At 39.4% G+C, this 14,358-nt stretch overlaps 1 protein-coding gene across 9 annotated transcripts in view; it reads right to left on the bottom strand.

Annotated features, from left to right (window-relative positions):
* FHOD3 (formin homology 2 domain containing 3) overlaps positions 1-14,358 on the bottom strand; it is a 503,817-nt gene that overhangs the window by 7,374 nt on the left and 482,085 nt on the right. For all 9 annotated transcript variants that reach the window (XM_063716761.1, XM_054537476.2, XM_054537478.2 and 6 more), the window contains 2 exon segments: positions 12,812-12,986; positions 3,247-3,408 (listed from right to left, as the gene is read on the bottom strand). In XM_063716761.1, coding sequence (XP_063572831.1) covers positions 3,247-3,408; positions 12,812-12,986 — 337 coding nt within the window.

The following is a 14,358-nucleotide window of genomic DNA, read 5'->3' as shown; positions in this document are numbered from 1 at the left end:
CTGACTACAAAGTTCAGGCCTCAGTGGGACGTTCGGCATGTGTGGGCCCAGTCACCAGCATCAAATATGAAAGCAGATATTTAATTATCTCTGATCCTCGAGTGGCTTGCCTTGCAGGCCATAAATTTCAAGGTTATGGGATGGATTCTGTTTCGTTTCCTGCAAGAGCAGAACTATTATTGTCTTTAGCCAAATGAGTTATGGCCCAAATATGTTGGTTATTCATTATCCACTTGCCTCATTGCCATCATTAAACAAATCAAATACAGCACTGTTTCAGCATGAGGCCCAAACCACTAAACTTCACATTGATTTTGCAAATTGCTTTTTCTTGTTCCTTTAACCTCTGTGAAAAGCTGGAGTTTATCATCCCTTTATAACAGAAATCCAAGTCTAACTTCTCCCTTCTTAAATTTCTGTTGATAGTGCCATTACTAATAAATTAAGCCCATTACAGATAAACACATACATGTTGTGCTGTACTTGTTATAGTAACTGTGTCACAGGAAAAATGTGTTTGGCTAAATAAAAAGAATATATGACTGTTTTGCATAAAATTGAAATGGAAACGATACATAGGAAATTATCTTATGTCAACCACAGAAACAGGCAAAACATCTCTCTGGCCAGATTGAAGAGGAAAATTAATTATGACTGCGTTATTGTGCCCAGTGACATTATGAGTCTAAGAATTTGGATCTCTGTAGACCAGAGGATGGGGCCATGCAGACTTGGAGGAGAAGAACATGCTCTGGGCCTCCAAGGACCAGCCAGTCCAATGTCCCATGCTGTCTCCTGTCTGAGGTCCCTGACCCAAACCTTCCAACCCTCCGTCGGGGTGCCATGCACCTGACAAATGGGATGTCTCTGTCTTCACAGCCTTGGTCCAACCTTCCTTGGCCCACCTCTCCATGGCTCTTCCCAGCTCCTCCCCATGGTGAGCCCTGCGATGAGGTTGCCCACACCAGAAAGACCAGGAGTTAACTGGCGCGCAGGTTCCTGCCATGAGGTGACCTTGAAGTAGCTATTGGCCTCCTTGAATGAACTAACAGGAAGCCAATAAAGGGCAACTACTGAAGATAACCTACTTAAGACCTCAAAAAGTCTTTTGGAAGTTTCATTTCAAAAGCTATTTAAGCAGATTTCCTATCACAAAAAAATGAGCCAATGATATAGACAAACCATACACAAAAGGAGATATGCAAATGGCAATAGGCTCAACCTCCTTAGAGTGAAGGAAGGGAAATGCAAATTAAAACCACAGGAAATGTTATTTCACAACCTGCAGAGAGGCAAAAATGGAAGCGTTGCCTTGGCCTAGAACAACTGAGATGCAGCCTGGAGTGTGAGTGTGGATTAGCCCCACCCCTTCGGAGAAGAGTTTCCACTACTGGTCTCATGTCCCGGTGCTGTCCATCTTATTATGAACATGAATCACCTGGGGATCTCATTAAATGCAGATTTGAATCAGTTGCCCTGGAAAGGGGGCCCATAAATCTGCAATTTCAACAAGCCTCCAGGAGACACTCATATTGTCTGAGGTCCAACTTTGAGTTGCAAGCCCCTAGCCAAGTTCTTTCACAAGTGCACCAGGAGACAGCAAAGAATTCATAGCAGCACTGAGAATATAGGAAAATATCAGAAGAAAGAAATGTAAAGGCCTTAGATATTGAAGTTGGAATCTACAAACGTATTCTTGAAGATGTACAAGCCAGTCTCCCTGAACGATAGTTTTCCATTTAAAAAAAGAAATAAACGTAGTGCAGAGCAGAGGAAGGCATACAGTAAAGAGAGAGCCCACACCTAATGCCACTAATCCAACGGGCAGGGACCCACACCTCAAGGCCTCACCCCTGAGGTTCTGAAGGAGTGTGTGTGGGTGCAGCCCAGATATCAGTCATTTAAACACCTCCGCAGAACATTCTAATGTGCATCCAGGGTTGAGAACCACAGCTCAAGAGCCTTGTTACTCACAGTGTGTACCAAGGGCCAGAAGCATTAACCTCATCTAGGAGCTTGTCAGAAACAGACTCTCGGTCCACCCATCTTACTGAATGAGAATCCGATTCTCTGCTCCTCATCCCATCCCTATCTGCACCCCCACCCCAACCTCAAGTGTTATTTTCCTTTCTGGGGAAAAATTCTCATCAGAAACTAAAGCAGATCATAGGAAAGGAGCAGGGGACCACAGGAATGTGGGTTAGTGTTCTGTATCCTGGAAACGTGTGTAAATGGGTCAAGCAGAACCACTGGGTCCAACATACACAGGCCACACCCTGGTCACCTCCTGTGTGAATCTCAAGGGTGGAACAAGTTTGGGGCTCTCTGAATTTGAGTACTTACTCAACTCCCTGCCTAGCTGGACTCATGCTCCTTTCACTTTTGGGAGAAAACAGGAGGAAGCCATTGGCTTCTTTCCTTGTCACTAACCCTTATTCTGAGGCAAAGCCAGTGGAGACTAAAGCAGCCTCTAGAGTGACCCAGCAGCGGGCTGAGCGCTCTTCTGAAACACTCAAGGCCACAGCTCATGCAGGGAGATGTCAAAGGATCCACAGGATCCTGTTTCCCTGTGGAGCACTGTCCCTGACAGGGGCAGACAGAGGCAACCCCACACCCATGAGTTGGGTGGCCAGGAGCAGGCAGTAGGTTCAGACCAAAAAGGAAAATCAGTCACTTTGATTTAGTTGAATCTTCTATTTGGTGGGAAAAGGAAAAAATGGTCAACCTAGGCCATGTTAAATATTTCAAGCATCCCAGTGACCATCAAATCCCTTGCTACCCCTAGTTTTTGCCTTCAACATGCTTGTGGGCAGCGATGAACCCAGGAGGGGCCAGTCTCCAGCCCCACAAGCGCCCCCTGGTACTGGGTGCAGGGCAGAAACACAGCCTCCAGCAGAGCATCTTGGGCTGGACTTGACGATGGGCTCCACTAGCCCATCGTGCTCACCCCTGGTACACCACAGACACTTAAGGACTTTTCATACCTTCCTGGGAAGAAAGTATGAATTGAGAGAGGCCTAGACACCAATGGCAGATACACTAAACAGGTGTGGCTGCAGCTCCCCTCCTCCACAATGGCCAACGTTGACAGCTAACCCTGAAACCTTCTGTGGATGAGTGCAAGTAGGCACTCTGGGAGCCACTGACAATTCACTGGAGCTGTGTCTCCACCTTTCCCAGTTCACATAGAATGGGAGGGCAGATCCCTATAGGGGTGAAGACTCGCCCCTCCTTCAATGCACTCACAAGATTTCCGGTTGGCCCGGGATCGTTTCCTCTCCCTCGGCACCACTCGCTGACTTGGCACTTGGGTGGCCGACTTGACGATGCGGTCCATGATCTCGTCAGCTGCGTCATCTGTGACATTGGGCGAGTCATCAGTTCCCATAGTCCAGGAACTAGTGGATCCTAAAAATTAAACAGCCAGAGTGCACAACATACTCAGAAGGAAAATACAAAAGATGTATGCAGCACTATTCCTCCAAGCAGTCAAGTTCTTTCAGCAACAGATCACAGGGAAGGTCAGAGTTAGAGCCCCAGAGCTAGTGATAGATCCAGAGGGCTAACCTGTCCCCACTGCAGGAAGCACCACCATAACTCGTGACTGCTACCCTAACAGGCTCTGAGCAAACCCATACGCAGGGTACTTATTTCATACCACCCTGTAACACAGCTGTGTATCTTGTCTCTCATTATTATTTAACTCTCCAACCCAGGTGTGTTGTCTTTACCTGCCAGGTCCTGTGATCACCTGAGAGCAGATGACCCAAGCCACATCCTGCTGCACAGCCATCAATATCTGGTGCTGCACAGCCATCAATATCTGGTGATGCACACCCAGTAATGTAGAGACTCACTGAGGGTCTTACTGAGTCAACTCTCTATCAGTGGTTGTATGTGCCTAGTCAATGTCAGCTGACCCTAACTTCTCATTAAGTAGAAAGCAATAGATTTTATAATACACAGTTTATCTCTGAATTATCTAGCCTTTAAAATTGTAACAGGATTGCCCTCTTTAATCAGCAAAGGGGTTGGTAACTTAAATTTTTCTCTGGTACATAAATCTGCTCCGTCAACAACATTTTCTGTAGTTTATAAATAACTACATATTAAAACAAGTCAGAAGAAAGCATCACCAAAACATGGGTCCCAAGTACAGTCATCCCTCAGTATACAGAGGGATTGGTTCCAGTACTCCCAAGTATATCCAAATCTGTGCATAATCAAGTTCCACAGTCAACCCTGCAGAACTTGGGTTTACAGCCCTCTATATACATGGGCTTCGCATCCTGCAAATACTCTATTTTTGATCTGTATTGTTGGAAAAAATCTGCATGTATGTAGATGTGCTCCATCAAATCCAAGTTGTTCAAAGGTCAACTGCAGTGTTAAACAGTTAGAAATTAATGCTAATGTAATATATCCAAAACTACATCTTTGTAATTGATCAGCTTTCTTGTGAAATCTCTTCTATACGATAGTGAATATATGTTGCTACAAGAGGAAAGATGTACAATATGCTCAAAATTGTTAATTTCTACCACCTACACTTCATTTTATAGTAGATGCACAACAACTTCAAAAACCTGTAGGTGAGAATTATCAGAATCATTGCCTATGGCATACAAGTAGCCCCAGCCTGACTAAAGTACAACACAGGCTAGGGAACTGCCAGCCTTTCCCAACTTGGAGGAAAAAAATGTTAATAAATAGTTAAAATGTTTGAGTTCTCCTACACTAATTTTTTTTTAAGTTTTGGTGCTTACAACCACCTGGCTGGTAATGAATGAACCAAGAAAAAATAGATATCAATGGAAATGGTTGGGAACAGTGGATCACAGTTCAATGGACTATGATTTTCGTATATATATATGTGTGTGTGTGTAGTTGACATATTGCTGCAAATACATACTGTGCTATAAAGTAGTCATAATTTCTGATAGTAAAATTCATGACTGAATTAAATACATATTTCACACTTTGCAAAAGGAGAGCCAGGACACCAGGTGCCCTATCATCTGCATGTACATAAAACCTGTGGCTATAGAACAGTGATGTTTTCCAATGGTAAGATTTTTGTTGGCTGGGTGCGGTGGCTCACGTCTGTAATCCCAGCACTTTGGGAGGCTGAGGCGGGCAGATCACTTGAGGTCAGGAGTTTGAGAACAGCCTGGCCAACACAGTGAAACCCCATCTCTACTAAAAATACAAAAATTAGCCGAGCGTGGTGGTGTGCATCTATGGTCCCAGCTACTCAGGAGGCTGAGGCAGGAGAATCTCTTGAACCCGGGAGGCAGAGGTTGCAGTGAGCTGAGATCACGCCACTATGCTCCAGCCTGGGCAACAAAGTGAGACTCTGATTTCCGTTATTACTGATACAGGTTTTTTTTTTATTTGTTTCGCTTAGCTTTTATTTTTTAAATGATAGCATACCTACAGCATGAGCACATGCAAAAACAGTAGATTGTACTTTTTGTGCTTATACCCAAGGGAACTTGATCTACTTGCTATTAGGCCAGTTCTTTTCAGCATTATAAATCCTTTAAAAAATAGACTCTTTTAAAAAATAAACTTGAAATTGCTGCTGAAAGTCTCTGCATTCTCAGAATGGTCAAGGTATTTTAATTGGAAGTAAGAGTCCTTATAATGCCACAGCTTTTAGACTGGGCCTCTGCAGATCCTCTGAACAACGATCCTCCTCAGAGTAGAGCAATCTATCATGCAATTGTGTTTTACCCTGCAATTTCCTGTTTTCCCTTTTATCTATTGATTTATAATTTTCTGTCTTATCTTAAAATGCCAAAATACCTTCTAAAAACATGCAAAGCTCAATAAATTGTCTTTGCTCATAATACATTTTCAGAGCACTGGGCCAGAAATGAAGGCATCATCTAATCTTCCCTCAGAATTACCTATACTTTTCCATCTTACACAACTCCAGGGATCTTCTGTCAATGTAATGTGTCTGGAGATGCTTAAAGGTAACATCTTGCCTTAGGTCCAAGATTGTCAAACTCAGTTTTATGACGACTTCATTCTCTCATGACTTCATTCCTGGTTCTACTTTATGTCCGCTCCTCTTGGTTATATCCTCACTGCCTGATTACCATTTATTTCCATTCTTCCTAGTCATGTATACATTCCTCTTCCTGGAACCCTTGCACCCACACTGTAGCCATCAGGGTAATACTGCACACACATTTTACATACCCAAGGGACCATGTGTTAGTAAGTGTTAGCAAGACATTTGAGATGTGGTGGAGAGGATAAAGCATTCTAGACCGTAATAGCACAATATCACTTTACGTTTATTTTTCTAAAACATGAAAACTGAGATTTGAAAGAAAGCACTGAAATTTGTTTTTCCCCTTATAGAAATCTAACCTAAAGAAAGAGTCTACAAGGAAAACACTTAAGTCAAAATGGATATTCTACTGTTTTAATGTAAAAAGTTTGCTTTCATTTCTGAAAGACAATTTCTCTGAAGATAGACTTCTGTGGTTGAAATTTTTTCTTCTGGCAGTTTAAAGATATCATTCCTTTTTTTTCTGGCTTCTATAGTTCCTTTTGAAAACTGAGCCATCATTATTACCATTGCACCATAGGAGGTAATGTATCTTTCTTCTCTCTTTTAAAGATTTTATCTTTACTTATTTATTTATTTTAGCACTTTGTCTATGGTATGGTTCTCTTTGTACTTACTCTTCTTGGATTTCCTAAGTTTCTTAAATATGTTGGTTGATATTTATCAGTTTTGGTAAATTCTCAGCCATCTCTTCAAATCTCTTCAATTTCTTCAAATATTGCTTCTGATCCATCTTTTTCCAGTAATCCAATTACACATGTTAAACCATTCAACTGTGTCCCTCAGATCTTATATTTTATTCTATTCTTTCCATTTTTTCTCACTATGCTTCTGTTTATACATTTTCTATTTTTTATTTTTTCTTTTTTCTTTTATTATTATTATTATTATTATTATACTTTAGGTTTTATGGTACATGTGCGCAATGTGCAGGTAAGTTACATATGTATACATGTGCCATGCTGGTGCGCTGCATGCAATACTATGCAGCTATACATTTTCTATTAACCTGCCTTTGAATTCACTAATCCTCTTTTGCTGTGATCAATCTCTGTTAAGCCCATCCAATGAGTTTATTTCAGATATTTTGTTTTATAGTTCTGGAATATCCATTTGATTCTTATTTATAGAGTCCAATTTGCTATTGAAATTATCTACCTTTTTACCCACTTGTCTATGTTTCCCTTTAGTTTTTATTTTAACATTTATAATGGTCATTTCAAGTCCTTGACTGCAGATTTCAACATCTGAATCACTTATGGGTCTGCTGCTATTATCTATTTTTCTTCTTGATTTTCAGTCATATTTTCATGTTATTCCTGTGGCTTGTAATTTTTATTACACTGGACTTTGTGTATAGAAGGACGTAGAGACTGAAGTCAGCATTATTTTCCTCCAGAGAGTCTTTTCTCTTCTATTAACAGATACAGTGAGGTATTGAGCTGGGTTTAGGCCAGACAGCAGCTTTAGTTAACAATCAGTCCACTTCCCACCTCTCTTTTTCTTGAGGCCAAGATCAGCGAGTATCTGTTCAAGGTGCTTACTCAAGCCTATCTTTGTCTCCTCAGTTTAAAGACTGCAGGACATCTCCTTCAACCTTTCTAGCCCAGCATCACCCGCTGACCTTCTCCCTCCAACCCCCATCCCACAGTGCTCCATTTAGCAAATGTCTCATGGAGAAAATCATCTGCATTTTGGCCTCCTCTCAATTTCAATCTCTTATACCAGTTCATACAGCTACCACAAATTCTGCTGGCTTCTCTTTCCCATTAGAGTCACTCCACTACCATAAGCCCAATCCTCAGCTTGTGCCCAGATTTGGCAAATGCTCACAGAGAGGCAATGTCAGCTCACCTCCAATTCTAGTTTGTCTAGTCCTCTTTCCTTTCACAGTTCTCTAATGTTTTTTAAAAGAAGATTTTATTATTTTTATTTCTAGTTGTTGTAGCAGGTGGGTGGCTTGCCACTCCATAACACATGCTGCATGAAAGCAGAAGTCTCCCTTGAGATTGGCATTAATGTGCAGAGAAACTGAACAGCTTCCGATTCTAATCCCCTTCATATGCCAGCAAAGATGACCCCATGTTGTACAAACCCAGCAACATCTTTTCTCACTATCCTTTCTAGTCAGGAATAGATGTTTCTTTTCCTTTAAAATTGGTACAACCTATTTATGTTCTATTACTGAGATCCACCCCCTAAGAAGGCTTCAACTGCACTCCTCCTGCATCCACCAAGACACAGGGGCTCAAGACTCCGGTCTGATGGCTGGGGTCACCATGGTGCAGGCATTAATGTTCATCTTCACATCCCTGTTGGCCATGTTTAGCCTAGCATACAAAGCCTGCAAGAGCTGCTGGGCACAGAGAGGCTCATACATGGGATGTCTTAGGCCTTTTTGGGTGCCACAGGGTAAAAGTGATACCCCTTGCCATGTCCCCCAACACTGCAAAATGATTTCTCATCCTTGTTTTATGCTGGCTCTACACTGACAGTCTCTATTGTTCACCATTTAACGAGACCGTTTTCTTCACTTTCTGGCCTTCCCCACTTTCTTTTCTCCTCTTTCTTGTTTACATACACTCTCTCTCCAATCACTTCCTGGAATGGAGGTCTTTTACAGACAACACTGGTCAAAAAGAGGGTACCTTTCCTTCCACATAGCAAACCAGACAATCAGAATGTACCCCACATAAAATCAGGGTTTTGGTTCTCCTCAGCTGTGTCTGTCTGCTCTTGGTCACAAAAAGGCTATCTTTTCATTGCCAAAGCACAATATTAATTTATTTTCTTCTCCCAATTCCACATCCAAAACCATCTATGGAAATTACAGTTTTGGAAAGAGGGTTTGGAACGACCAGATCTCAGAGAGACTAATTATCTTTAATTCTTTGATGTAATAATAACATATGCAAATACTTAGGGTGTCTGGGGATCAAGGCTGTAGTAAAAGATATGATTTTTCCACCCTGTCATCTGTGCCTCAGTTGGTGTAACACTGGGGCAGGGAGGGAGGAAGCCCTTCTTCAAGCGTATTTTCAGCTGTGCATCAAAGTAGAATCCATACATACATATATATACACACACACATATACTACATATATATTATATATAACATAATACATATATTATATAAAATTTAATATATTATATATTATGTTTATAATATATGATTATTATATAATACATAATTATAATTATATAATAATATAATAATTATAATTAATTATATAATAAAATTATATATTATATAATAATTATAATTAATTATATAATAAAATTATATATTATATAATAATTATATCTTATATATTATATAATTATATAATATAATTATATCTTATATATTATATTATATAATTATATCTTATATATATTATATAATAATTATATAAGATATAATTATATATTATATAATCATATATATTATATATTATATAATTATATCATATAATTATATATTGTATAATCATATATATTATATTATATAATTACATTATATAATCATATATATTATATTATATAATTATATTATATAATCATATATATTATATATTATAATTATATAATATAATATATATTATCTAATCATATATAATATATATTATACAATAATTATATCATATAATTATATATTATCTAATCATATATATTATATATTATCTAATAATTATATCATATAATTATATATTATCTAATCATATTATATATTATCTAATAATTATATCATATAATTATATATTATCTAATCATATATATTATATATTATATAATAATTATATTATAATTATATATTATATAATCATATATATTCTTTAATAATTATATTATATAATTATATATTATATAATCATATATATTATATATTATATAATTATATTATATAATTATATATTATATAATCATACATATTATATATTATATATAATAATTATATTACATAATTATATATTATATAATCATACATATTATATATTATATATAATAATTATATTATATAATTATATATTATATAATCATACATAAATATTATATATTATATAATTATATATTATATAATCATATATATTATATATAATTATAGTATATAATTATATCTTATATAATCATATATATTATATATTATAATATATAATATATAATTATATAATCATATATTACATATTATAATATATGATTATATAATTATATAATCATATTTTATATATTATAATATATGATTATATAATTGTATATTATATAATCATATATTATATAATTATATATTATATGATCATATATAATATAATTATATAATTATGATTATATATTATATATGATTATATATTATATATTATATTATATATTATAAATATATATTATTTATATATTATACTTATATAATTATATATTATAGAATTATACTTATATAATTATATATTATAGAATTATATATATTACATATTATGTAATATATATGATTACATATATGATTACATATTATACAATATATGATTACATATTATACAATATATATGATTACATATTATATTATATATGATTATACATAATATAATATGATTATATATAATATAATATGATTATATATGATTATATATGATTATATATTATATAATATGATTATATATTATATATGATTATATATTATATAATATATATTTATAATACATACAAAATATAATATATAATACATATATATTGTTTTATATATATATATATTTTTGAGACAGAGTCTGGCTTCTTCGCCCAGGCTTGAGTGCAATGGCGCCATCTTGGCAACCTCCACCTCCAAGGTTCAAGCAATTCTCCTGCCTCAGCCTCCCCAGTAGCTGGGATTACAGGCATGTGACACCACACCCAGCTAATTTTGTATTTTTAGTAGAGACAGGGTTTCACCCGGTTGGCCAGACTGGTCTTGAACTCCTGACCTCAAGTGATCCACCCACCTTGGCCTCCCAAAGTGCTGGGATTACAGGCGTGAGCCACCGTGCCCGGCTGACACCCTGTATTAAAAGGTAAACACCAAAGTCCAACATTAAGACAGAAGAAAAGACAACTAGAGTTAGTAACACTGTAGTCACATGAAGTGAGAAAACCAGTCAGTAATTTAGTAAAAAAGACTGAAGTGCCAATCTGCTTGGGAATCCCACAAAAACCCTAGGGTTCCAGAGCACAGCCTGCAGGTCTCTTTGAGGTCCTCCTTGGAGAGCAGCTTGTGGCTCTTTGGTTCATAGGAAACTACAATCAGCCATATGCGTGGTGTGATAATGACTCACCATCTTCTCAAGAAAACTCAAAGCTGCATTTATTTTTTCCATTATGTTGAATTTATCATTACTACCATTACTTTTGTATATTTAAGAATGTTGACAACAGCAAGATTCCAAAAAGCACTAGTTAGTGAGCAAAGCCTATTAGAAGTCACTGAAGAACCTCCTCAGGTTTCTCCAGACTGCAGCCCTCTAGATTCTATCTGCCTTTCTGCCTGCATATCTAGAGCCTACGAAAATGTCTGGTGGGTGCAATATTCATTTGTTCACTCACTACTGCATTTCTGTGATGTGTATGGCAACCCACAAACCAGCTTACCTGGCATGCTGTTTTACTTGCTCTCCCAGCATAATTACTACTAGCACCCCCTTTCACACTCCCAACCATCCCAGCTTGGACAAGATTATATGGTTTCTTCTAGCTGCATGCATAGTGTGTGCTAAGCAAACACCGAGAGAAGAAAGCCTGTCTCCAACAGTTGATTCTCCTTAAAGTTGACCATCTTTAGTAGGTCTAACTGGGGTCTCTGGAGTGCATGGAAGAGAAAGAGTGGCCTGGTGATAGGGACAGTGCCCAGAGGATGAGGTGAATGGGAACGGGACAGGCAGAGGAGCGGGCATCCTGAACTGAAGGAGCAGCATGAGAAGAGCGGGGACTCCGGGACGAGCAGCGTGCCGAGAAGCGCCGTGATGACCATGCAGGGTGAGGGAATGCCAAGCCTGGGAGACAGGACAGGACCTGCCTACAGGGGGCCTCCAAGAACAGTGTGAATACTGTGGGCTTCACCCCGCAGGCAGTGAGAAAACCCAGGAGGGGAAACGGGTTATCAGGCCAGACCAGGGAAACACGAGGAAACATTCACAGATGTCAAATGCATCTTAATCCCTTCTAATGATAAAAACAAATCTGGAAACTAGAATCTGGCCGCCATTTTGAAGTTTTAGTTTTTGTCTCTGCCTAAGGATGTAAAAAAGGGACAAAAGGGTAGTGCTGTAGGGAAGGGTTGGCAACCTTGTCCTGTGTAGTAGATGTTTTAGGCTCTGTAGGTCCTACAGTGTCTGCCACAGTGGCTCAACTCTGCCAAAGTGGCCACAGACACTACACAAATGAGTAAATATGGCTGTGTCCCAACAAAACTTTATTTCTAAAAGCAGGGAGAAGGCTGGATTTGGCTTGCAGGTTGCAGTCTGCCCACCCCAGCTCTCCCTCAGGAGGTCATCCCCAGTAAGGATTCCCTCTGTGTAAAGTGAGGTACTCTCGTGGGAATGTTTGTTTTGGAGATGAAACTATTGAAGGTGGGTCAGAAAGATGCTAGTGAAGGAATGTGTGTGGTTAGGTTGGCACTGGAGCTGAAGGCCAGTCACAGCCGTGGACCGCAGCCTGCGATGGAGACCGGACCCCCCCGAAGTGGCCAACCTGAGAAGACAAGACGAGCCCCGCGCAGCCAGGAGTTACCTCGGCTTGCTCGGCTGCGTGTGCGGACGCCCAGCGCGGGGGTGGCGTCCTCCACGGAGGGGGACGAGGTTTTCAGCACAGCCTTCATGTTCTCGTGCTCAGCCGCATCCTCCGCATAGCTCAGACCCTGCGGCTGGCTTGGGGGCGCCGGAGAACTGCCGGAGAACTTGCCAGACTGCAAAACCAAGGGGAAGTTAGCAGGTGAGGGAGACTCCCCAAAAAGACAACTCAAGCTTCTAAAACCCGTGGTTGAGGAAAACCTCCTCTCCTCTGTCTTGTTTTGTTTGCAGACACATTCATTACGGCAGTCACTGAAGTTAACTAATGACAAAACATCTGTGCCTACAGGAAGATCTAATATGAGACAGAAAAGCCCCCGGCCCCAGAAGGACCACCACCCATTCATCCATTGTAGCCCTCTCTCTCACTCACTCAGATCCCCTCAAAGGGTGGCTGTTAGGAGCGACTGGCATTGGCTCTGGGAAGGTCTAAAGCCAAATGTGTTTCTAACACCAAAGCCCTGATATGAGAATTGAAATGAAATATGCCTTGTTAACGAAGCATATTGAGCTTTTTTTTTTAACTCAGTGTCAGAAAGCAGTTAAATTTTTCTTAAGTATCACTTATGACGGTAGAATTACAAAAGTGGGATTCAATCACAGAATCCTAGCATGTTAAGAGATGGGAAGAATTCTTCTAGACCTAGTCCCACCTTGCTTTTATGGAAAAGGAAACTGAGGCCCTTCAAGAATACGTGGCTTGCTAGGGACCCAAAAAGAATTGGTGTCAGGGCCCCAAACAGAACAAGACACATAAATTCATGCTGATTTTCTCTAACTGAACAAAAGGTCAGGACATATATATTTTAAAAGAGGTATGCTGGAATACCATACATACACAATGCCAAACACCTGGATGAAGAACAAAAAGTCAGATTAACATTTGCAAAGAACAGCTCCACAGATTGCTGGCTTCCTTTGTCACCCAGTGTCTCAGGCATGGCAACAGGGTTGGGAACACGTCTGTGGCTTGTAGCATCTACACGGCTCTCTCCTTATTTTCCAGGGCCAATTAGCCCCCTTGGTCTCTGGTTCTCGCACCTGCATCCAGGGTCTAGGGAGGAGCCCCTGCCATCTGCCACTGCATGGATGTTGGCCCATGGGAGCCATTAACACAAGCAGAGGAAATGGGCACACATCAGAGGCTGCCTACTGGCTGGGGACAGAGACTCTAGCCTGTCCCTTGGCCACTGCCCCACTTCCTCTTTGATTTCAGGACTCTTCATGTGGTTATTCCGGAATCTAGTTCTCATATTTAAGTTGCCAAAGGAAAATTCTCTGTCCACTTTTCCAGCAGTAGGGAGAGACCTGCTAAACCTGCCACTTGTGACACAGTTACCGATTAGCCGGGCCTCAGGGACAGCTCCGAAAATGCATTTAACCCTTCAGTCCCTGGCACACGTGGCATGATGAGAGCCCCTGTCAGGTGGTTAGTGATCACACGAAAACCAACCAGAAAAATGTCCATGCATTGTTTAAAGCACTGAA

Source organism: Pongo abelii, chromosome 17 (genome assembly GCF_028885655.2).
Source record: "Pongo abelii isolate AG06213 chromosome 17, NHGRI_mPonAbe1-v2.0_pri, whole genome shotgun sequence".
Lineage (NCBI taxonomy): Eukaryota > Metazoa > Chordata > Mammalia > Primates > Hominidae > Pongo > Pongo abelii.
The sequence above is the reverse complement of the archived record's forward strand: the minus strand, read 5'-3'. Positions and strand labels throughout refer to the sequence as shown.